This window comes from Oryza glaberrima, chromosome 4, assembly GCF_000147395.1.
Source record: "Oryza glaberrima chromosome 4, OglaRS2, whole genome shotgun sequence".
NCBI lineage: Eukaryota > Viridiplantae > Streptophyta > Magnoliopsida > Poales > Poaceae > Oryza > Oryza glaberrima.
Window position 1 is genome coordinate 16,178,334 of NC_068329.1, and position 25,573 is coordinate 16,203,906.

General features: G+C 42.0%; 2 protein-coding genes and 1 long non-coding RNA gene across 3 annotated transcripts; 2 read left to right on the forward strand and 1 right to left on the reverse strand.

The window, feature by feature from the left end:
- Positions 1-157: 157 nt before the first annotated feature.
- On the forward strand, positions 158-1,456 carry LOC127769824 (uncharacterized). The gene is made up of 2 exons (XM_052295480.1): positions 158-634; positions 722-1,456. Exons 1-2 carry the CDS (start codon positions 327-329, stop codon positions 1,236-1,238), a joined length of 825 nt encoding a protein of 274 aa, XP_052151440.1. The 5' UTR covers positions 158-326; the 3' UTR covers positions 1,239-1,456.
- A 707-nt stretch (positions 1,457-2,163) lies between these two features.
- LOC127769826 (B3 domain-containing protein Os04g0386900) lies at positions 2,164-4,710 on the reverse strand. Its single transcript, XM_052295481.1, has 2 exons — positions 4,168-4,710; positions 2,164-4,051 (listed from the first exon to the last, which is right to left on the reverse strand). The coding sequence occupies exons 1-2, from the start codon at positions 4,435-4,437 to the stop codon at positions 3,737-3,739; spliced, it is 585 nt and encodes a 194-aa protein (XP_052151441.1). The 5' UTR covers positions 4,438-4,710; the 3' UTR covers positions 2,164-3,736.
- Positions 4,711-5,036: 326 nt separating this feature from the next.
- LOC127771489 (uncharacterized) lies at positions 5,037-11,524 on the forward strand. Its single transcript, XR_008017165.1, has 5 exons — positions 5,037-5,200; positions 7,944-8,111; positions 8,284-8,582; positions 8,695-8,785; positions 10,424-11,524. It is a non-coding gene; the product is annotated as an uncharacterized LOC127771489 (long non-coding RNA).
- The last annotated feature ends 14,049 nt before the right edge of the window (positions 11,525-25,573 follow it).

A 25,573-nucleotide genomic window follows, 5' to 3' on the forward strand; every position in this document is an offset into this window, starting at 1 on the left:
AGCTCACAGCTCGCATCGGCGCGCAAACCCCGAGGCGCCACGCACCCCGCCCCGCGTGTCCTTCCTCCTGCACACGTGCCTCGCCGCGCGCGCGGGCACGTCGCACCCACCTGCGCCCTGCGAGCGCCGCGGCCGCCCGAGAAGACAAGCCTCTCCCCGCCACCTCCTCGTCCTCCTCCCCCGCGCCACCTGTTCGACGCAATCCATATACTCCGCTCCGCTCCTCCCGTGCTCCTGCATTTCCCCTCCTGCTGCTCTAGCTACTGCTCTGCTCTTCGTCTCCGATTCTCCGATCAGTTGCGTTTGCGTGCGAGGAGGTGGCGGCCATGTCGGGGATGTCGCTGGCGGTGGGGCCGCGGACGTCGGGCACGGACGACACCGCGGCGGAGCGGGGGCAGCAGCAGCCGTCGACGATGCTGGGCGGCGTGATGGGGTCGCTCCGCGTCATCGAGCTCCAGCTCGTCGCCTTCATCATGGTCTTCTCCGCCTCCGGCCTCGTCCCGCTCATCGACCTCGCCTTCCCCGTCGCCACCACCCTCTACCTCCTCCTCCTCTCCCGCCTCTCCTTCCCCCCTCTCCACTCCACCCTCCCCTCCTCCTCCTCCTCCTCCCAAGAGATCTTCCGCGGCAGCACGTAATTACTATACTAACCCAGAAATCTCAAGACACCATCAATGGCGATCGATCGGAAGAATGATTTCTTGTTCGGTTTTTCTTGCAGGTGGTTCCAGGTGTACGTGGTGCTGGGGACGACGGTGGGGCTGTTCCTGCCGCTGGCGCACGTGCTGGGCGGATTCGCGCGCGGGGACGACGGCGCGGTGAGGTCGGCGACGCCGCACCTGTTCCTCCTCTCGTGCCAGATCCTCACCGAGAACGTGGTCGGCGCCCTGGGCGCCGCGTTCTCGCCGCCGGTCAGGGCGCTGGTGCCGCTGCTCTACACGGTGCGCCGCGTGTTCGTCGCCGTCGACTGGGTGTACGACGCGTGGGGGAACCGCGCCGCCGCCGCCGCGCCGCAGGAGGCGGTCGCCTGGATGTGGTTCGGCCGCTACCTCGCCGTCGCCAACCTCGTCTACTTCTCCACCAACCTCCTCGTCTTCCTCATTCCCAAGTTCCTCCCCCGCGCCTTCGAGAAGTACTTCCGCATGCGCGACGAGGTGTACGCCAAGACCGCCGAGGACCGGCACGCAGCCGCGGCGACGGTGGCGGCGAAGCCGGTGGAATCGAAGAAGGCAGACTGATCTACGATCGAAAGCTATATATATTTAATTTTGCTGTGAGACTCTTGTTATTTGTGATTATGTTTGTGTTCTGTGTCATGTGAAGTTTGTTGCTTGTTCGTGTATTGCAACTTGGTGTTCGAGTGTCACGTCGTTGAATTGGTAGTTAAAATTTGCTAATAACTTGCTGAATTTGGATTGATTGGAAATGTTTTAGTACTACTTGTTTAACCGCTCGAGTAAATGAGCGGGCGCGTTGGCCATTTCGAAATCTGAACACGGCGGCGGCGGCGGTTGTGCTCCTCGCTTTCCATCTCCGTAACCGCACCACGGCTATTTCAGCCGCGCCGCGCCGCGGCGTCTCTTCCGCTCTGTTCGCCGGCGCGCCGCCATGAGCACCTGCAGCACGGCCGGCGGCGCCGGCATGGTAGCTGCGAAGACGCCTTCCGTGGCGGCGGCGGGCTGGAGATGCGGTGGAGGGAGCTGGAGCGGGAGTGGGACGCGTACAAGACAAGCCGGTGTTCGGGCGCGTCCCGGCGCCGCCACCACCGTCGCAGTCGCTCGGGCTCGGGCACCGGCACGCCGTCCTCCGCCGTCATCGTCGCCGCCGAACCCGCGGACGCGCCGGGCAGCCATCTCCTCCTCGGGGTCCGTCTCGGCGGCTCGCCGAGGCGGCTCGTCTCGTCCCTCCAGCGAGACGGCAGCAGCAGCACGGCCAGCGCCGGCGTGACGCCCGAACGCGGCCGCTACGACGGAGACGACCACCACGACGCGGCGTCCAGCGTCAGCTCCGTGGCGCCATGGCCGCCATGGCCGCCATGGCCGCCGCCGCCTCGTCCAACTCCTCCTGCTCCTCCGCAGCCACGTCCCTGTTCTCTCTACGGGACGACGAGCTCGCCGTGGTCGGCGAGGCGGCCAAAACAGGGGGAACAGCAACGCCGGCGACGGGCAGCATTGGGCGGTTCGTCGCCGCCATTGCCGCGGTGGGTGTGGTGCTGCTCGTGGCGGCCATCATGGCCGCGGCTGTCCTGGAGTTCACCATGGACGACGGCCAAGCCGAATTCCTAGTGCCCACATGAATACGTACATTGATGGCGATGTTCGTTTGTTTAAATCCTTTTGTTTCCGTTTGTGTTCGATTCAGCTTCATATTTTGTTGATTTTTGTTCATGTTTATGGAACCCATTTGTACTGTGTTCATATCCAAGAAATGGATCGGACTGAACATGCAGAAATACTACGATTGTGGTTTGGAAAATCTGCAAGTGACATAAACATTTGAATCTATGGGAGAAGACGAATGTTTGCATGATTTTCATTTGGTTCTGTGAATCAAAATACTCAAGTCAGGCCTCTCTCTCTCTCTCATCATCTGCTTGTGCGTCCGAGTGTCTGACCATGTGATGAAAGTATTGAGTCACTACTCACAGTTGTCTTACACTGAATGCAGGTCTCGGAAGTTCAGTTTTTCTTTTTAGTTGGATAATTGCAACATGGCACCTTAGCCATTTTATACAACGTAAGATAGCTGATATATAGTACTAGCAATATGATATTGCAGTCATTGTGTCTATGTTTCTCCTAGACTTTGCAGAAGACAGACAGATATTTTCAGGGACAACCTGTTAGAGAAAATATTGTGGTTCATATTTCACACTGTCGAATAAGCTTGAAGCTCAATAGGTTTCCACTTTGCCTGAAGTTTGTGATTCATCGATAGCAAACTATAGTGTTGTGAAGATTTTCTTGCCGGGAGTATCATTTAAATTAAATGTGTGCATACCTTTCTTCAGGTAACTTCATGGGAATGATGTTAATTTTCAAAAGACTCAGTTTCAGGTTCAGGCCAAGATGAGCAGAATGCATGATTAAGCATGAGCTATTCAAAAATGAAATCAAGATTCTTCCAGAACATAAGCACTCAAATAAGTCAAATTTGTGGAATTTTGCACTGAGCAAAGCTAAAGGGCTATGGCCACGGATGCATGCAGAACGGGACCTAAGTGAACATGAGTAGTAGTGATGCTCACAACATTGGAACTGAATGCAGCATTACAAGAATTCCTAAAGATGAAATTCATCTGCAGTGCACAAGTTAGAATGGAAAATTTTTTTGGCCTTTATAACCAAATCTATGAGTGTATCTCGTGATGTTTCTAATATGAACATGTCACACGTGATCCGATTGTCTTTCAAGATATTATGCAGAATGTTTGCGGATGTCTTGAGCAATTCAACAGCAAACCAGTGTACTTGTTTTTTCAATTGATATTTGCTAGTATATATTTCCTAATTTTATATTTGTAAAGCATTAAGCATATTCCAAAATCCACAATGAATGCAACCGAGGGTCAGGGGTGCCAAATTTGTCTTAGTTATTTCTGAATTCATCCTGGAATCAAATTGTTTCCACAGCTGCATTACCTGAAACTGAAACCTCCCAAATTTCAGTTCAAAACGAGCTGCTCGAGATGGCATCGATGGCGATGAACAATGGCAGCAGCAGCAGCACCATTGCCCTAGTCTATGACGATGGGGGTGGCCGAGGTGTAGCCGCCGGCGCGGCCCCGGATCCTCGCCGGGATCTCCGCGCGGAGGACCTGCACCCTGAACTCGACGCGCTCCTGCTCGCCGCCGCCGCCGACGAGGAGCTCGAACACGCACCCGTCGCCGAGCCTGAGGTCGTTGTCCACGGCGAAGCCGCGCCACCCGGCCTCCAGCCGCTGGATCAGCCGCCCGCCGGTGAACCGCATCCCCCACGACCGCCCCCGCCACGACAGCGTCGCCGGCGTCGTCCTCGACGGCAGCAGCGGCGCGAACGACCTCGGGACCACCTGCCTCCCCAAAAGGTTTATTACTCCCCGATCAAAGTTTAGTGAACTCGAATCCGAAGATATCAAGAGCAGAGCTGTGATTTTTGGTTTGGATTTTTTTTTTTTTTTGGTTTTACCACTTGGAATGGCGGCTGGACATGGGACTTGCACATGATGCAGGTGAAGTAGGGCTTCCCGAGGAGTGGGAGCACCCCGTGGCGGGCGACCTTCTCCGGCTCCGGCTCCGGCGGCCGCGGCGGCGCCGCCTCAGTACCAGCAGCAATGTGGCCGCTGCCACCCTCGCCGCCGCTCTCCTCCGCAGCGTCTACCGCCGCAGGATCCTCGGCGCCTGCATCGCCGGAGGACTCCGGTGAGGAGCAGCGAAGCTCAGTGGGATCACTGGCCATCGGACTTGGGGAAGAAGAAGAGGGGATCGAAGGGAGAGCGGTGGCAGCTTTGGTGATGGACTTGGGGGACACTGGGAAGGGAAGACGAGAATTTTTTTATTTTGTGAACTTTTTAAAATAGACTCTTTTAAAACTTATTTTCAATTTTTTGGTCACGTGTCAAAATATTTCACACAGATTTGACTGAGGTAACAATGATATTTTGTCATGCTGGTATGGCTGATGTGGAGGGCTATTTTACCACCGACGAAGCTCCTCTGATATAAAGTCAGAGGGAAATGGTCACTGACGTTAAGTCAGAGGATCCTCTCTATTTTAACACACCATATTTGATGGTGTGATAGAACAAAAACTATCATGTTCGCTGTCTATGACGTTTTAGTATTGTTTTGTGGGTCGGAGTTATAAATTATTTTAAGGGTTTATTTTAAAATTAAAAAAAAATCAAAAATAAAAAAATTCTGAAGATGAATTGGAGCGCCACGTGGCAGCAGCTGCTCGCCACCCGTACGATTTTGCCTTCCACGTCAGCAAGCGCCCTCTCCTCCTCGTTCCCCGAGTTCTAAGGTTCTAGCGTAGCGGCGGGAAAAGCACGATCGTTTGCCGCCAAATAGCCACCAAAATTCCCCAGCTCGAACTCTCGCGCGCGGAGAGAGAGGAGGAGGTGTAGCGCGCGACGCTTCCACCGTGATTGGAGCCAAGACCTTCGCTGCTGCCATGGAGATTGTGAGATCCCACCGACCGGCAGGAAGAGGAGAAACTGGTGAGGCGTCCTCTCTCTTTCTCTCTCATTACGATTGTAATAATTTCTAGTTTTCTACCATGGGAGATGTGAACTCCGCTCTACATGTGCCAAATTTCGTTTCTTGGTGGCCTTTCCAATTTCAATGTTCAATAGTGTATTGCGATGGCATATATTGAGAATCCCTGTGATAATATGGAGATTAGATACTGTATATGCTGAGTTCTTGGTCTGACCTGGTATTCAGGAAAGTTCGCTATGTCAAACTGAACATTGAGGACTTGATCTGGTTCTAGTTGAAGCCCCAGGATTCAAATAGGAGCGATTGCCTTCCAATTTGCAGTTTTCTGGTGGCAAAAATGGACCCAGTAAAAACTGAATGTTTAATTTTCCAAACTGCAAGAAAATAACTTGGAATTTTATCACAAGAAAAAGTAATGCTGCTTCCGGAAGTCACTCCATTCATACACAGAATATCAGGTTTTAACACTACTAGTCTGTCAGTTGTTGCTTGCATTCTATAAGCACTCGTTGATATCAACTGGTTACTGGCAACCCATTTCTAATGTGCAATTTAGCAATTATACAAACCTAAACATGCTGCTCACCATTTGCTATGTATGGCTTATTTTTCAATTGACCACTTCTGTCATTTGACTTGTCAGTTCCCAAGAAGTTCTTAGATCCAAAGGTTACTCAAGAAATTCTTGCAGTTGCGGCTTTGCATTTCATTTATGTCATGCATTCTGCCTCATCCTTGTATTCCTGTTGCCTATTGTTACCAGAAAACGGAGATTGCTCTACATTAAGTTCTGGTTTGGAATTTAAAAGGGCCTCATTTGGAAAATGGGCATTTTTTGTGAATTGTTTTCTATGAACTTCCTGCAAAATACTCACTCTAAACACAGTTCAAATGTCAGCACCTGCTATTCCTTAAACTAATGACCATTGCTATAATTTGTGTACACTATACACTAGGAGCGCCGCTATACATACAAGTACAATATTATTTTTACGATGGCTGTACGATGAAACGCTTCAACTAGCGTAGTAGCGTTCAGTAACGGCTGCAAGTTCTAGTCCTACGTGGATGGATTTCTCTTGCATCGCTTATCCCATATCCATATTAAAAAAAATGCAAAGCAAGTTTACGATGACATGTTTTGCAAAGCAAAAAATATAGATTAAAACCATATAAATGAAAAAATATATACACGCATTACAAGGTCTAGATTAGCGTACCAACGAATATATGTGTTGAGATTATAGGCATATAATGATTTAATCTATTCCATAAATAAATCATGACATTACAGATGAAAACTAGCATGAACGCATCATTAGATCTACACGTGTAAGCTACACAGTATAACATGAACAGATCAAATATGCGCAACATATTGAACACGTACCGAGGTGATGGAAAGACCGGCTGCTTGGTCGAAACTTTTCGCAGGCGTCTACGAAGGCACGAAACACGCGAGCGAAGAAGAAGGCGAGCCGTCGCGAACGAACAGGGAGCAGTCGCGCGAAGCGCTTCCCAAAAACCTTATTGCCGCCTTCTCCCGGTGCAGGACGTCGAAGGCAGAGGTTCCGGAGACCTGCTCTCCCGATCGCTGGTGCACGCCGGCGAGCGAGATGGAGTAGTCTACGAGCGACGGTGCAGTACAGAGTAGGAGGCAAACCCTAGATTGATTTCGCGTGTGTTCCGTGAAGACGGCAGGTCGGTTTATATAGAGAAGGGTCGCTTGATCAGGGCGCCCGCACGATCTCTACTGCGCGTAACCGAACCGGATAAGTCGCGCGTAACTTATCCGGACTCCACGCTGTTTGTATGCACCGAATTTTTCGGAACGTTTCCAAAACAAAACGAATTCGAATTTGCAGCAAAACAAAACTGCAAAAGGAGGCTGCATCTGCGCAAGGGTGAGAAGCCAATTTTTCGGACCATTTGACGCGTACGTCGTGCACGCGCGCCGCCTGCCCTGCCCAGCCCAGCCCAGGCGAGCGAGCGAGCGCGTGTTTCCCCTCTTCTCTCCACCACACATGCTTCAAGTGGCTAGGAGGGCATCCTCCCTTTTAAGGAGGTCCCCCTCTCCTAGAATAAGCAAGGTGGTACTAAACTCCACATGCATGCCATCCCATGAGGTGGGCTTTTGTGATTTTCCAAAGAATTAATCTTCGAGTGGGCTAAGGCCCATTCATTAATTCCAACAATATGTTCATGAGGCCAAAGGAAATCAAGCAAATAAGATAGACATACCTCTTTGTATGCAATCTAGATTAGTCTATGGTTGTAGATTAGATCAGACGGTGAGTTCGAAAAAAAATAAGTCATGTTTACAGCACAAGCAAAGAGGCAAAAGACGGGGAGGAGTTTGTATATGGGTTTCAGGGCCCATGAGCGACTGCAGCACACACGCTCCGCATCATTTTATTCCCGTGTTGTGCCATCCGCGTTTGATCGTACTAATATCATAAGTGAAAATCGTACACGTAGCATTTTCCATACACTAGCAACACCCCTTGAAACTTATACAACTTATACAATAACAATAATATTTATGATTCCTGTCGGCCGGCCCAGCAAAAAAAGAAAAATGATTCTTTCTTAACACTACAGGAATATTTGTAGATAGGATTTGCATTAAATGTGTAATTTATGCCCTAAAACAGCATGAAAATTTTGCATAAAAGTTCTTTTTTAATCTGGAATGCTACAACTAATTCTTACCATCTTATGAAGTATTTTATGTTCCTACAGCAGCTTCGAGTAGTATCAAGATTCCACTTTACTGCTAATGATATGGAGAAAACAACAAATGCTATTCTTTATGCTGATGCCTAGAGGGAATTCTATTGCTCAATGTGGTCTCGGAATTCCAGCAGCAGGATGGTATCCCACAAAAGTGATGAGTGTCCCAAAAAACAGGTAACTTATGCACAAAAGGTAGATAGAACCGTAGAAGTATGTGCTCGTCTAATCCAAAGGATACTGTGATCCTGGAAACCAAATTTATTGTTTGTGTTAACTTGGTAATATTTCTATAATCGCAAACTTATTTGACAGAAAACAATAGCTCTGATTCAGCAATTACTTGCAGTTCCATCAATCTGCTTGAAATGTTCAAGGTGGCTTTTTTACCATTCTGGGTGTCTGGCTACCTCCGAAAATTCTCTAGATGCAACCTGTTGGTAAACTGAGATACTGCAGAGATCCCAGAGGCACTGATGCTGCAGGAGTAGTTCCAAATTTTCCAACTGCTAAGGTTGTGTCCAGTTGAGTTGGATAATTTCACACGAATGAACTTATCCATTTCAGATTCCCAAAGGTGAAAACACCTGACATTGACAATACTCAAGTATGGTCTGTGAATGTTCCACTTGGAAAAGTAATTACCAGGTACCTATCTTCTGCTATTGTCTTTTCTCATGGATAAGAAAGTCGTCATCCTCGTTCAAAAGGAAAAGTAGATGAAAGATGAGAATATCCTTTTTGTGTCCACTTGCTGCAGGTTGCTGCCACTTTGAAAGTTCTGAAACCCTGCAAACATAAGCGCATCATAAGATGATCAAAAACAGGGTTCCTATGCTGAAAAATCAAAGGTATATAATCATATTCTCTGCATGTTGCGTTTTCTTTTTTCTAAACAAGGACTTCATCAGGCATCAGCATTCTATGATTTAGCGGGTGAAAGGGTGATCTTATCAGACAAACATGCGTCCGAATAATCTACAGAGATTTAATATTGGAGCAATCGAATATAGAGTGATAAACTTTGGAACAAGTTTGTAGTATTACTGTAAAAACATCCCCGAACACAGTCCGGTACAAAGGATAAAAGAATAGCAACAGTTTCATATGGATTAACACATTTACTACAAAATATCTGCAAATTTCTTGCCATTCTAAAGATGTTGACACATAATAGGCAACATATTCTATGCACACAGGCCCTCACGTGTACACACGTGCACACCAACTAAAAAATGTCACCAAAAAATCTAGAAAAAATCATACACATACTTTCAATTGTATTACACCTAGGGTTAAAATCTTAACGTCAAATTCATTATATTTTAGCCGTAACAAAAAAACAAAAAATCTGACAGTTTTAAGGTTGCAATTTTGTCAGAATTTTATCTTTTTTATTATTCTCTATGTAGAATGAATTTGAAGATGCGACTTTGCACGTAGATGTAATACTATTGAAAGTACATGTATGAATTTTCCTAGAATTTTTTGTGATAATTTTTAGTTGGTGTACACGGTGTGTATACGTGAGGGCTTGTGTGCATATGATACGCTCCCCACATAATAGAGTTAACTTCGTAAACTTACAGAATTCCTTTTTTAAAGATAGCCAGAGAAGAATTGATCAGTGGAGGCTAGCTAGAGCAGAGTAGTTTTCTTCCCAAAGGGATCTTAGGCTGCGTTCGTTCACAGGTGATAGGGGAGATTGTTACTCGTTTTCCGCGCGCACGCTTTTCAAACTACTAAACGGTGCGTTTTTTGCAAAAATTTTCTATAGAAAAGTTGCTTGAAAAAATCATATTAATCCATTTTTTAAGTTTAAAATAGTTAATACTCAATTAATCATGCGCTATGGCTCATCTCGTTTTGCGTATCTTCCCAATCTTCTCCATCCTCTCTCCCTTAAACACAGCCTTAGTTGATTCTTCTCTATAATTGTAGATGCTGTTCCCCGAGAAATAAAAATAGTTAACACTGTTATTCAGGCACAATCTGTTCTTGCTTTTTCTCTGCTCAACTAAACAGGCAGAGCTCTAGCCAATAATCTTTTCCTTTTTTGAGGTCAGCCAATAATCTTTTCGAAAGAAAAGAGCTGGAGAAGTAAGTCTGTCTCGTTCTTTTTTACGGTTACATAGAAGACACACAACTACGCATACCGCTGTGATTGAGTGCGTCCCTGGCACACGCCAAAGTGATTATCTGTTCGATTTTGGATCAAGATATAATAACACGTGCCAGATAGCCCTAAAACCATCCATGCTGACCAATTTTCCCTACAAACATTCATTCATCTAAAAAGTCGGTTCATAAAATTCATCTTTTACCAGGAATGCTACAAGTAATACCCTACAATCTTATTGTTGCAGTAAAATCTGATGATTTGGCCCTCTGTTTGTTGCCAATTTGATTATATTTACACTCGTGAGTGAGATCATATGAGTCAATAACAATGGCCAGGATGTCAAATATAACTGAAACCTATGTTACAGGGTGTCAAATATCAAATCTCTATGTCAGCTTGGCGTAGTATCAAGATTCACTGTTGCTGCTATGAAACGGAGAACAACAAATGCTAATATTTACTCTGATGCCTAGAGGGGATTCTATCGCTCGATGTTGCTCTAACAATTCCAACTCCAGGATATCATGCCGCAAAAGTGATGGGTGCTCCTGGATAGGTAACTTGTGCACAAAAACTAGATTGAGCCTTAGAAGTAATTGCACTTGCCAAATCCAAAGGAAACCGTGATTCTGAATACCAAATTTTTTGTTGTTTGTGTTAACTTGTTAATATAACCATGGAGCTGTGAGTTGTGAACACCCCCATATCAGTTGTGCTGTAATTTCTGTAATTGCAAACTTATACGACAGAAAATAAAGGCTCTCCGATTTGGTGATTAGTTCCAGGTATGCAACAAAGAACATTAAATGGCTTGAAATATTCAAGCTGGCTTTCTCGACCATTCTGGGTTGGGTGTGTGTGTGGGTAACCTGTATGATACTAGTAAACTTGAGGTAGTCGATACTGCAGATATCCCAGAGGCACTGATGCTACAGGAGTTCCAAAATTTCCAGCTGCTAAGGTTGTCCAGTTGAGCTGGAAAATTTCACACGATTGAACTTATCCATTTCATATTCCCAAAGGATGATACTTATTCACAATATATGATTTGTGAATGCTCCATTTGGAAAAATAATTACCAGGTACATATTTTTCTGCTGTCGTCTTTTCTCATGGATAAGAATGTAGTCATTCTCGTTCAAAAGGAAAAGTAGATAAAAGATAAGAATATCCTTTTTGTATCCACTTGCTGCAGGTTGCTTCCACTTAGAAAATTCCAAAACCCTGCAAGCATAAGCACATCATAAGATGATCAAAACAGGGTTTTCTATGCAGAAAAATCAAAGGTATAGAATCATATTCTCTGTATGATTGCATTTTATTTTTTTTCTAAACAAGGACCCGCATCAGGCATCAGGCTTTAATGATTTTGAGCGGGTGAAACTGTGATCTTATCAGACCAACATGTGTCCGAATAATCTTCAGATCTAAAGATCCACTATTGGGCAACTGACTATAGAGTAATAAACTTTGGAACAAGTTTGTGGATAGATATTGGTTTTAATGGAATATATCGAAAATATTGGAACAAGTTCTGTAGAAACATTCCTTAACACAGTCCAGTGCAAGGCTCAAAGAATAGCAGGAGTTTCATATTGATTAACACATTTACTACAAAATATCTATAAATTTCTTGCCATTCTAAAGAGACTTGATCATATGTAAAGTTAACTCTGTAAACTTACAGGCCATGTTCAGCGAATGGGTTATGAGAGATGGGATTGGGAAACGGAAATAAGTGGATGGTTAGGATTGGATGAGGTGAAAAGAATGAATGGCTAGGAACTTGAATCTTTACCCTTTGATGGGTAGGATTTCATTTCCCAAACCATTTGTAGGACAAGCCTAAAAGTTTATCCTTTTTAAGAGAGCTGGAGAAGAAGTGATCAGTGGATGCTAGCTAGACCAAAGGCCATATATACTAGTAGTTCTCTTCCCAAGGGATCTTACTTGGTTCTTTTCTTTAACTTTTAACTGTTGATGTTGTTCCCCCTAAAAAATGTTAATCTGTTATTCAGGCACAATCTGTTCTTGTTTATTCCCTGCTCAACTGAATATGCAGAGCTCTAGCTAATATAATCTTTTCGAAAGAAAAGAGCTGGAGAAGTAAAAGTATGTGTCGTTTTTCTTTAACGAGTACAAAACATTCATTCATCTAAAAAGGTTCATTACAAAGAGAGCTACACAAGAGAACAGGAATCCCCAACTGATAAGATCGATCATTCATGTCGATTATTCTGCGAATTTGTGTTGTTTTATTCTTCATGCATATCTGCAAAGCCTTGCTAACTCACCCACACACACACACACACACACACATTTTTTTGCTGATGAAGTGATTAACTCATCACAAAACACGCTATACATCAAACACCCATCTTAATTAAACTCTCAGTGCTAATTAATTACACCTTAATTTTTATCAAGTAATAATAGTAATAATACTTTGGTGTGTTAAGAGCTATAGATCACTGTCAGTAGCGATTCCTCCAGTACTCCTCGCTCGCCGCGCGCTCGCGCCTCAGCCGCTCCTGCACCCTCGAGATGTACATCGCCGCGCGGCGGTCCACGTCGGCGTCGCCGCCGCCGCCGCCGCCGTGGGCGTGGGCGTGCCCGACGACGGTGACCGCAGACGGCGGCGGCGCTGGCGCCGGCCACGGCGCCGCGGCGGAATAAGGCACGGGGGCGGCGGCGGCGGGGGCGACGACGACGACGGCCGCCGGCGACCGGGGGTAGAAGGCCGGCATCGCCGCTGCGGCGGCCGACTTGTGCTTGATGATCCTCCTGCCGCCGCGGTTGTAGAAAGCGAGGTCCATTGTTGCACACCGGCGAGAGAGAGCTGTTGGTGTCTTCTTTAGGAGAGGGTGTGTGTGTGTGTGTGTGTGGTGGTGTGCAAGCTAGAGGTGCCATGGACTCGAGTATTTATAGTGGTTTCTTTAGCTACCTCTCGCAGTGATCCCTACATAGGCCTAGTGTGCCACCTGTACCATGACAGTGTAGTATAACTTTTTAGAATATTTATTGAGTTGCATGCACTCCCCCTCATGCGAGGCCTTCTTGAGTTTCTAGTATGGAATAAAGGTGGGCTGTAATTTTTATTTAATTGCGCGCCAGTCAAGATACGAACTCAAGACCTCTGGCTCTGATACCATATTGAGTTGCATGCACCGACCAATTCAACCCAAAAGCTTAAGCTAATGAGAAAAGACGGACAATGCACTTTATGTTCCAACAATACTAGTTACGGATCTGTGTGTTGTAAGGGTTTGTTTGGCACACGGGTCTATCTCTTTTGAAGGTGAAGTCCAACCAAACGGTTTTAGCTCTGCTAAAAAAAGGAGTGAAGCTAGCTAGAATGCTCTCATAAAATGAACTACAGAGGTGGAGCTGTCTTAGGCAACCCCACAACTCCACTTTAGATTTAACTCATAAAGTTAAATTTAGAAGTTAGAGCTTTACCAAACGGATTCTAATTGTTTTTTTTTTAGATCATTGGGAGGATTTTGGTATAGTGGGATCTTCGATTTTTTCAAATGGTGGATTGTTTTTGAGAAATTAGTTTTTTCGTTGAGCGGTTTCTATACTAGAGGAAAGAGGTTTTTACATGAAAATGGAGGATAATGATTCCTCTTTTAAGTAGTAGAGAAATACAACAATAACTTGAACACTAGTCCTAAAATACCACGCAAGCTTAACTGATGTAGTGGAGAAAAAAAATGAGATGAGAGGAGAGAGTGTTAGCACTACCCCTTGTATTAGAGAGTGTCAGCCCTCTCTAATTAATTAAACTTTAGAGAGTTTTACTGAAGTTTAATTAGAGATGTAGAGGTTGCATATTACAAGGAAACTAATTAAAGTTTAATTAGAGATGTAGTTGCAGCCTTGCATATTACAAGGAAACTAAAGTTTAATTAGAGATGTAGTGGGGTAGTGCTAACACCCTCTCCCTCGCTTGTTCTTATGGATGAAAATATGCTGAGATTTACTATAAAATGGTGTAAGATCAATTTCAAGGTTTCCGCAAACAAAGGAATTTCTCTCAGGGATTCAACTAATTCGTGCATATATTCTAAAAAGCACTAAAGTTTAAGCATAGTAGGCATGGGGAAATATCAAGTGAAAATCATCGAATAAGTGAAAATCCGTGAAAAAATCATCGCTGAAAGTTTTTTAAATTCATCAAAAATTTACTATAGATAGGTATATGCATGAAATGTATTCACCAAATCAAATATAAACTGAACTTTATTTGAGAGGAAAAAACAAGTTCAAGGTGAATAGTATCATGGTACTATATATTCACCTGGAATATTTCTTTTTTTTTTACACCCAAATCAAGTTGAGTTTGAACTTGAAATTTGAAATTTGGTGGGAATTAATGTATTCCATACCTACACTTTTAGGGTTACCTTAGATAAATATCTACTTTCTGTCATGTTGGATATATACTTGCAATTCAATGACGACACTAAAAAATATCTTGGCATTGCACTTGTACTCCCTCCGTATTTTAATGTATGACACCGTTAACTTTTTGACAAACGTTAGACCTATCGTTTTATTCAAAAAATTTATGTAATTATAATTTAATTTATTGTGACTTGATTTATCATCAAATGTTCTTTAAACATGACATAAGTATTTTTATATTTGCATAAAATTTTTGAATAAAACGAGTGGTCAAACGTTAGTTAAAAAGTCAACGACGTCATACATTAAAATATGGAGGGAGTACATGTTATTGCATCAATATCTCTTATCTATATATCTTGGACGAAATATCGATCTGTATCCTACTTTTACAGATCGTGCATGTTCTTTTCCATGCTACGTGCGCTGTGAAATGGACGGACACCATACTACCACATATAGAGAGCTTTCTACCTAAATTATAGCGTCTACAAAAATTAATTGATGCTTCCTTTTTTTCCCCTCAATCTAGATATATAGAAGGACAGAGACACATGCATCCACCTAGATGTATTATTCCCCTGGTTTTCTCGATTTTCAAGTGCATGATTATACAACTCTATATATTGGGTTTAATTGTGTGCTATACGCAGTTGAAAGTGGGTCAAGGCATCACCAGGCATATATATGCAGCCTAATTTGACCCACATCCAGAACAAAGAATTAAGAATCTAAGGCCCCGATGCTAAACATAGACTGGGACCTTTACATTTTAGAAATCCAAAATACAAAGGAGTTATATTTTTATCTTTAGACTATGTAAGTATATCAATAAAAGTTTTTCGTAGTAGATAAGCCTAAATTTACCCACTTTTCACTTAAAGCTAGCTATTTTTGCAATCCATTAGGAGAGGTACGTTCTCCACTGCCATTTCTCTCAGGGTGTGTTCTTTTCTACTTAATGGAATAGCCCCAGCTATGCCTTGCTATTGAATGGGCCAGAATTGGGCAAGACCAACGATGGCTCAAGATATGCAGGAGGACAGAAGAAAGCTCAGCAGCCGTGGTGGTCATATGCCTAACTTTGGGAAGAAAAATTGTGTAATGGTACAGCAATAATTTGGTTTTCTATTGTAAGTGAAAACATGGATTCTTCAGAGCCTGGAACATGCTCGTGTATTCCTATCATGAGAGAAATAGTACCCCCTCCATCCGTTTCAGGTTATAAGACGTTATTTTGGTCAAAGTCAAACTGCTTTAAGTTTGATCATGTTTGTAGAAAAAAAGTAGTAATATTTTCAACCCAAGATAAATTTATTATGAAAATATATTCAATTATTGATTTGGTGAAACTAATTTAATATTATAAATATTACTATATTTGTATATAAACTTAGTCAAACTTGAAACAGTTTGACTTTTACGTAAGTCAAAATGTCTTATAACCTGAAATGCAGGGAGTAATTGTTTAGGGACTACTCGTGTAGGGGGCAAGATGGGATGGGCTGGGTTCATTCCTGATTTTTTGGGATATTATGGTCTTATTTTTCTGTTTGGTTGGAGGAATGGAGTGAACTATGTTTCTTGTTTGGTTTGAGGGATAGAAGGGGATGGAATGGTCCTATCGCTTGTTTGGTTAGAGGGATGAAGATGGAATAGTTGGATAGAGATACCTGCTCACATGGAGTAGGTGATGTTACCTCTCTGGTACACAACCAAATACTTGATAAACATAAAGAGGAAAAATAGATTTGAAGCAGCAGATAAAATCATATACTCATGGCCATTATTGAAATCAATATATTTGCTGCAGCAACACAAATGAGAATAATCTACCGAGAAAAAATTGACAATACAGTGCACTTGAACTATATTTTTGACGGTGAAGAACATTCATCTCATGCAAAAACACACATACAGATCTCATCCAGAGCTTGTGTTTCCTGTTGATGGATGCTGCAAACAGGAAGGGACCATGGCAATGCAGAGCAGGAAGAGATAAGAGCAGTCCCGGCTCTTCCTCGGTTCCTCCTGCCGCCGCCGAGCAGGAAAGGACGACGAGCAGCAACAACTCTTCCTCCAACTGCTGCCGGACAGGATGGAGGCTGCAGGAAGGAGGCCGCGGCCGTCGCAGACTCACACATACGCGGGAGCGCCGCCGGATCGCAGATCTGCCACCGCCGCCGCCACCGCCTGTGCGGCGTCGCTCTATGGGGAAAAACGGGAGGGTTGTGTGTGACTTACCGCGGGTAAGGGATAATGTCACCGCGAGGAGCGCGTGAGGTCGCGAGATTGCAGCGCTGGCGAAGTGGGTCGGCACCGTCCGACCAATTTTTCACGGATCAGGTCGACCCGCATATGAGGGGGTATATTCCTTTTTGACCTAACCCATCCCAGCTAGCACTTCAACCAAACACCTATGTAAATGGGTTCGACCCAACCCGACCCAAGAAAACCCTTCAATCAAACACACCCTTAGGGACTCAAATTAATTAAAGAGAGATAATTTTGGTATTTCTCCGGACAGTTCTAATCGAGTCAAGTAGATCTTCATAATCTTGCCGAAGTACGTCTACTCCAAGACGCATGCCTAGTCTGGGAAATCCTTCCCCGGTATACAATTTTTGCCCGATGTAGGACATCCCAAATGTACATCGATAATTGTTTAGTGCATACAACTAAAATAATACGACAGATATGGTATTAGAGCTAGATGTGTTGTATATTAATCTTGGAGAGAAGATAATCACATCTTATAAAATAATTGTAGTCAGCTTTTGTTCCATGTCTGACCTAAGGGGCCGGGGCTGAGTAAAAATAATATGTTTATACCCAAATTAAACACTATAAAGTTGGACCAACAAAATTGTGTGAATTAACTGAGATAATTGGACATATATATAGATCGACCAATATAATTCCTTGCTATGACTCGTCAGATTTCATCATCAAACGAATGTTTCAAGATCTATCAAAAACAACCGAATTTGTGTGCTTAGAATTCGAATCATTTGAGCTTTCGCACAAAGTGGTACAGAATTCCAATATCCCTCCTTAAATAGAATTTCCAAAACATGCCTTTATTCCTCCATCATTGGTAATCTGCTTTATATATACACACCTCATTATGATGATTTGCAGGTGCGAATTTGATTTGTCTAATCAACACAAGTGTCATTGTAAAATGATAGTACATATCCATATCAATGCTTCTAACTATAATAACTAACTGACTGACTAATTAATAAGCTTAATTAGCTATTAAGAATTCCTTAGTCCATTTTAGGGAGATAACAGGAAATGAGGATAGGATTGATGTCCTTGTAGAGAATAAAGTGAGGAGATTGATAGGAACACACCTCCTCAAGTAGGTGTGATCGTTCTGCCTAAAGGAAGTTGGCAAAAAGCTAGCAATACATATGGTATCATTCGCAAACAAGCATGGCATCTCGATCTCTTTCATTTCCATATGTACAAAAAGCTAGCACAGAATCAGCCAAAAAGGAAGAGGCAAGCAAGCGATGCATATCCTATCCTGCTAGTGTTCCAAGAATATTCCTGACAAAAATAGTGCATTGGTTCCAAGAATAGTTGTTACTCGAAAGATTGGAGTAGTAGGCTTGTAGCACAACTCCTTAATTAGGATATATAATCGGTTTTTTTAACATTGCTTTGTTATTTAACATTGTTAATCCCGTTAGAATTATGTGGGCTATAGGACCACATAGTGTGAGAATGGTTCTAAAATAATACCCTTTTTATATTATTTTAGAATAATAATATTTGAAATTTAAGTATCATCTTTTTTTATTTCCAAGAGAGTGACCATTTTAAAAGGGCTAGTGCTCTCCATGCAACTGGAGCCATAGGGTGAGAGAGGACTAGAGTAGAATATACTCTCAGTCGGTCGCCTCGCCTCGCTGTGTAGAATCATCCGTCAAAATTGGCTCTAATTGCTTGCATATATAGACGCATCTATAATGTGCCGACACATATAATCTGTCTTATCCTGACACCAAATAAAGTTTTTAGGAAGGTCTCTTAATTTATAAAGCGCCACCATGCAATATAATATACTCTATCTTGTTGCATGTAATAAATCTACTTTATCTTGCCTCATGTAATCTACTCCATTCCACTCGCTAAATAAAGTTTTTGGACAAGGCCAATCAATATACATACTGCCCCATCACATGTAATCTACTCAAGTTTGTCCGTCGTTGCTAGAGACTTCCTCTATGCTTGGGCGTTGAACATAAGCGCATTTTCACCCATGCAGCAGCTGTAAAGTCTGTTGTTTCTAACTCTGTCAATGAAATAATTAATATGCTTTAATTATGTTAAGTATATTTGATCTATAAGTTCATGTATAGTACTATCATACAGTACATGTCTAGGATACACTCATTCGATATGGTTTTGTTACTTCATATATTTACCTATAATGATTTATATATAGATAAATAAAACATAGAAGTGCTTATATTTTTAATATCTCGTACGTGCGACTTGTGTCATGATTTTGCCTATCTCCCTTACTTCGCCCCTCCGATCAAAATATTTGATATACAGGATAGGTTTTGGTCAAACTTTTAAAAATTCTGATCAACAATAATTTCTCAAATACTTAATAAAAATCATATATGTAGATTTTCTCAAAAATACTATAAAAATGATATATGTAGATTTATCCAAAAATATTATCATGGTACCATAAACTTATTTTAATATAAAATTGACTGGTAAAATTTTAAAAATTTAACCGAATATTCCCCAATACATCAACTCTTTTTGCTTTTTATAACAAAGACATTGGTATCATGATCTAAAGTGAAACTTTGATTCCATGATTGGCTCCTTTTTTCTAGCAAGTTGCACACTATTTGCAACATCTTGGAGGGGACACTTGTTTCCTGTCCAAACATAAGGAAGTAATTCTATGAATAGATCAGGACTTCACAAAGTAAACGGTAATGGCATGAATAGAAGTTTAACATATAGGTATCTTTCTTCCTCCGGAATGAGATCATTGGACTACAAAGTTAGAGAGACATGATCAGTTGATCACTGACACCCACATAGGTGTCATATTAGTTATCACGTTGGGGAAAGTTAAGTTAGAGGATCTCAATCCTCTTCCGCCATATTAATTTATAGCTTGGTTAAGCTAGAATATTTAGAAATTAATCTAAGGTTCAACCAATATTGCTATTAACTAAGTTTTGAAAAATGCTTCTATCCAACCATTTGATGGATAGGAAAAATGGGATACCTCTCATGATTTAAAATATCAGGCCCCACACCTCTTGCTTGCTTTAGTTCCATGAATGATTTTCTTTCTCTAGTATACCGGAGCATGTCATCTCCTATGCATGCATGTATATATATTTTTATCAAATTTAAAATGACTTTTCTCCTAAAGTATTTATCCAATATACAATTAAATTATATAGTCACACTTGTTATAATTAAATCTTTGCAACAAGATCTCACATGATTACGTTCAGATGAATTTTAAATTTAGCCTTTTGTGTTGCAGTTGATCTTTTTGAATGTTGCACACTGATTTATTTGGATGTTTCAATAAGTATTTTCTAATGTTTTATTAGTTTATTTTGTAAATGTTGCACATCGTATTGTGTGTATGTTTCAGCAAGTATATGTTACATTTCAACTGTTACAACTCGATTTAATGTATGATATAAAAAAATTTCAACATAATCAAAGTATTTGCATATATATAGTATGTTTTGTATTATTTTTCTTCGATGTATCATTTGTTAAGATTCAATATTTCATATATTGTTGCAAATGTTTCAACAATATTTTTATATGTTATATCTTTTGAAACATTATTTGAAGTGAGCTAAAAAAAATTGACCTCAAGTGATAAAACATTTTTCTATAACATGTGACACAACACCCTTTTTTATAATTTTTTTTATCAGGATATAAACATAGATGATTTTATTGTAAAAATTTTAATTGCAACGAATGCAATGGTAATAATTGGATAATATAATTGAGAAGAAAAAATAATTAGAAACTTTCTAGCAAATTTGATTTTGTAGTAGCATTTCATGGGAGAGCGAGAGTAGAAAGTTATCTTGTAGATAAAGCAAGGGAGAGAGAGAGAGAGAGAGGAGAAAATGTAAGGGAGTAGCACTCGTTGGTTGCATGCGTACAGCAGATCCACGTGCCAAGAGTAGCGCCCGATTTTTCGTATTCGGTTGGACGTCTGACGCATAGTTATCTCCTAGTTTATCGATTGCATGAATTAATGTGTAGGCTTAAGTGCTACTTTCCTTTGATTGAGCTAAACTCAATACTCGCCAAGTATTGACATCCTCTCCTTTCTAAACCAAAACACAGTAATCGAAATTGCTATTTTCACATGTTTTAATTTTCTTATCTCTACTACTTCAAAAGCAAAACTGTCCTACTTCCCTAACCTCCCTATCCTACGTATAAAAAAAATGACCTGAAAAAAAATGGTGCACCCCAAAACAGTGACCAACCAAGAAAATAAGTTAGAAAAAATTGAACCATTATTTTCCGGATCAAATTGAACCATGTTATCCAGATTCCACATATGTTTGTTGCAATGTACGGGCATGCGACTATTACAATTGGACATAACTCCTTGAACCTAGTTAGGGCATTTTTCTAGGATTTAGGCCCTGTTTGATTCAGCTTAGGATTATTATAATCTAGATTATTATGAGTAAGCTGAAACAAACAGATACTCCCTCCGTTCCATAATATAAGGCACAACTACTTTTTTTTTTGATGTTCCATAATATAAGGCATGCATGCATGCATACAATTAATTAGGACCTCTTCTCCATTAAATTATTACTTTTTTAAATCCTCCACTCTAAAGATCTCTAATTCTATTGGATACATGCATTATATTTATTAGAGTGATTCAAACTAGGATATGATAATAATTGTTTCTTGGTTTTTGGGTTAAGAGTGGCTGTGCCTTATATTTTGGAACGGATGGAGTAGCTTATTAAGATATATTATTACAATCTATAAGCCAGATTACTATAATCTGGTAATCCACTCTAAAGATGTTTTTTTAATTATTGGGTGGCTAACAACTAACAAACAACTAATAATTCAGAGAAACAAACAGCTAACAAATTATTTTATGTTGACTTATTGTAATCCAGCTTATAGTAATCTGGCTCAATAATCTATATTACAATAATCTTAAGCTGAAACAAACATGGCCTTAATCTCATGAGGTGGCACATACACATACAGTCCATTCAGTGGTAAAGCATGTCACGCACTATACGAGGCTAGACCTATAAATTCATTTACTTGTTTAAAAAGAAAAGAAAAGGAAAGAACATATCTCCTTAGGCCCTTTTACTGGAAAAGAAAACAAAAAAACAAAACTCATGTTCCTTGCAATCTTGGGATAAAGCACAAGATCCTAAGAAAAGATACAGCCCAGCATTTAATCATAGTTCTGGGCTTCCGGCCCAAATTTGATTCGTATCCTTTAACCCCAATACCAGATATCTTACCCCCCCCCCCCCAAAAAAAAAAAACTATTGAAACCAGTGCAAAATGACTCTCTCGATGGTTTTCGTTGACGTTGCACGGTAATCTAGTCCACCCCGCTGAGTCATCATGTGAGACCCTTGTGTCAGCGTCCCTCTTCCTCTATCTCCTTCCTCTCTTCTCACTTCTTCTCCAATCACCTATATATCCACCCCACGTAGCCGTACCACGCTCCCTTCCTCCATCTGCGTCTTTAGCCTCGGCCTCCGCAGTGGCCACCTCGCTAGTGCCAGGGATGGCGGCTACCTCACCGATGTCTACATGGATGGCTCTCCTTTCCTTCGCTCCACGTCTTCGGCCTCAGCCTCTGTGGAGACCACCTCGCAGCACCGGGGACGGCAGCCACCTCACCGACACCACCACAGACGGCATTACCTTCCTCCACGCAAGCTCACCCTTCCTCCGATCCGCATCTTTGGCCTCGGCCTCCACAGCGGCCACCTCGCTGGTGTTGGATGATATCGCATAGCGTGCAGTGCCTCCCCAGCACCACCACGATGGGAGCCGGCTGGTGGCAGACACTGCCCTCGTCCCCACCACCGTCATCGCCGTGGAGGTTGGACGATGTGGCCATCTACTCGGCGAGCGTGATGCCTCGTCGCGGCGGTGGATTCGCCCGCGCCTCTATCTTCTCCTACGTGAATGATTCCTTGAGCTCGACATCGAATCGACCTCCTTAGCTTAGCGATGCAACATCGGTTCGTCTCGGCACCAACACGCCCTCCCAGGTCATGACATCGCTAAGCTAAGGAAGCCAGCCACTGTCCGAGGCAAGGTGGCTTGCAACGCGGTGGGAATCGGAGGTGATGAAGAGTGAGCGAATGGTCGCGGGGGCGGTAGATGCAGTGTCCTTGTGCTTCTTTGCGATTATTGTCGTTGATGCAAGGCGAGGCGGTTTGTGATGCGATTCGAAGGTGAATGGAATTTCTTTTATGCCATCGTCCTCACGCCACCTTTGACGCCCTGACCGTCTAGCAGCGCTCCCTTCTTCCACTGGCTATCTTCCTCCGTCGGTGCCCCCTCCAGGAAGACCGAGCGCTAGTAGCGTCCTGACGATGGTCCCTATGTGGGTGTGGTTGTGGCATGCGGGTAGATGGTGGTGGAGAAGGCGAGAATGACCGCTATGCCCAAAGGCACCATGGGAAGGAGTTTGTCCTTGGGCCATGGTGGAGACGGCGGTGGTCTTGAGGTCATCGCTGCTGCCCTTCTGTTTTGATATGCTCGCTGCCAACTAAGAAAGAGAGAAAATAGGAGGGGGAGTCACTGACAATTTTTGGTGTGGGCTATATAACGCCGCGAGTTTGAGTGGTTTGGTTGTTACTCTTGGTCCTAGTGGAGGCACATACATGAGAGCCAACCTTTGTGAGCATATTGTGCATGCTTGAGCTTATGTGAGGCCTCTCCTCTCCACTAGTGCATGAGTTGCAACTAGAGTGCATTAGTTGCAAATTGAGAGTGGTAGAGGCAATATTACTTAGCGCTTGTACATGAGATTGAGCTTTGGTACTTGGTAAGAGTCAAGTGGGTCTTGACTTGTTACTCTTGGTGTTTGCCCACACCTAGATGGCTTGGTGGCGGTCGTGACCCGGTGACCTCTTCAAAGGAGTTTGTGGAGGCCTGGTAGTTGATTGTGAAGGTTTGGAGCTCAGCTATCCAGAGATTGGAGAAGAGCTACCACTGGTGATCGAGACTTGGGAGACCACTTTGAGACCGGCTCCCCCCTTGCCCATCCCTTAACAAATGGGTTCGGAGGCTCGATGGTTTGAGCGGTGAAGTTGGCTTGCCTCAATGGTGATGTAGGAAACTGGCAAGCTTTCAAACATTGGGTGGAAAAATATGTTTTTCTCCTATCTCCTTTATTTTGTGCAATTTACATTTGTTCCAATTTACTTTAAGTAAGTTTAAATACTAGAAATTATTTATGCTATCATCACCCTAGGCTTGCAAATCTCAATATAGGCTACTTCCTCCGTTTCATATTATAAGCTTTCTAGCATTGCCCACAATCATATATATGTTAATGAATTTAGACATATATATGTGTCTCGATTCATTAACATCTATTGAATGTGTGCAATGCTAGAAAGTCTTATAATATGAAACATAGGGAGTAGCTTTTTTGTGTACTTAGTTGAGACTAGTTAATTTAGGTTTTGAATTGTGCAAAACCGTTTTGATTTGCGCTTCTGTGTGTGTCTATATATATATATATATGTATATATATATATATGTATATATATATATATGTACATATATATATGTATGTATATATATATATATATGTATGTATACATATATATATATATACATATATACATATATATACATATATATACATACATATATATATATATATATGTATATATACATATATATATCTCGGTTTAGTCAAAAGTTCTAAGAACCACCTATTTACCTTGCTCTAGCCAGCCACTTTAATTCTACAGGAGTGCGCTACTTGCGCCCCCCTCCCCCTCTCCGGCGCAGCTTCGTGTAATAGCACCCTTCTTAATACTCTTGCAAAATTTGTTCTTGTATTTCAAGTAGACCCTTTGAATCATACGAGCAGATCAAAATTGTAGCTCTCGGGAGCTAATTTAAATATATAAAACCAAATAGGAGAAAATACCTTTGGTCTTGTGGTATATTAAATGGGTGTATATTTAGTTTAAATTACGGTGTCTATATATGATTAAATGTTTGTGTACATAAACAAATAGTGTAAATGCTGGATTAAACAAACTCAAATCCAAAGCAAAACCCTAAACATTTATATATCATTTTCAAATAATTTATATAGCCTAATCATCATCCACTAATTAACAAGATGCCACATCATCATCCACTAACAATCATCACATTTAAACATCATGCAAACATGCTATATCTTATAGTTTTTATAACTTAAGAGCTTTTCAAATACAAACATGTTAAATTATCATCCAACATAATTCATATAATGTTTCAATGCATATCTTTATTATGTTTTATGATATTCTATAGTCCAAAATATCTTTCTCCTTTTTTTCTCTAATTAAGTCATATCACATCAATTATTTTTAGCCTTTAGATGATTAATCTACGGTCCAAACTATCTCCCTACTTTTCTTGTTCCATAAAGTCATACCACCTTACTTTTTACGTTTGAATCATCATTCTATATAGTATTTAAATTTATATTATCATAAAGCACATTAATTTACTTAATCTGATGTTATCTAGCTATCTTACATGTTATTTTTTTATTGTTATCATACTAAATTCCCACAGCAATGCGCGGGGTTTCACCTAGTTTCAATAAGAGTGAAATGTAATAGCAGTCCGATCTTAGGCTTGCATAGGGCTATAGGCATGGTTATTACTTACATAACGAACTTAAAAAATTAATGCATTTATATCCCCTAAACTAATTACTACACACTAATAGGTGGGAGTGACGCGAAAACATTCAAACCGAAATTAATATTGACTGGGCTCCATCCTTTCTACTCCCTCTGTTTCTAAATATTTGACGCCATTGACTTTTTTA

Coding starts and splice junctions, on each gene's coding strand:
- LOC127769824 (XM_052295480.1), top strand. CDS start 327: ATGTCGGGGATGTCGCTGGCGGTGGGGCCGCGGACGTCGGGCACGGAC. Junction 635..721: donor GAGATCTTCCGCGGCAGCAC/GTAATTACTATA, acceptor TTTTTCTTGCAG/GTGGTTCCAGGTGTACGTGG.
- LOC127769826 (XM_052295481.1), bottom strand. CDS start 4,437: ATGGCCAGTGATCCCACTGAGCTTCGCTGCTCCTCACCGGAGTCCTCC. Junction 4,052..4,167: donor TCCAGCCGCCATTCCAAGTG/GTAAAACCAAAA, acceptor TTGGGGAGGCAG/GTGGTCCCGAGGTCGTTCGC.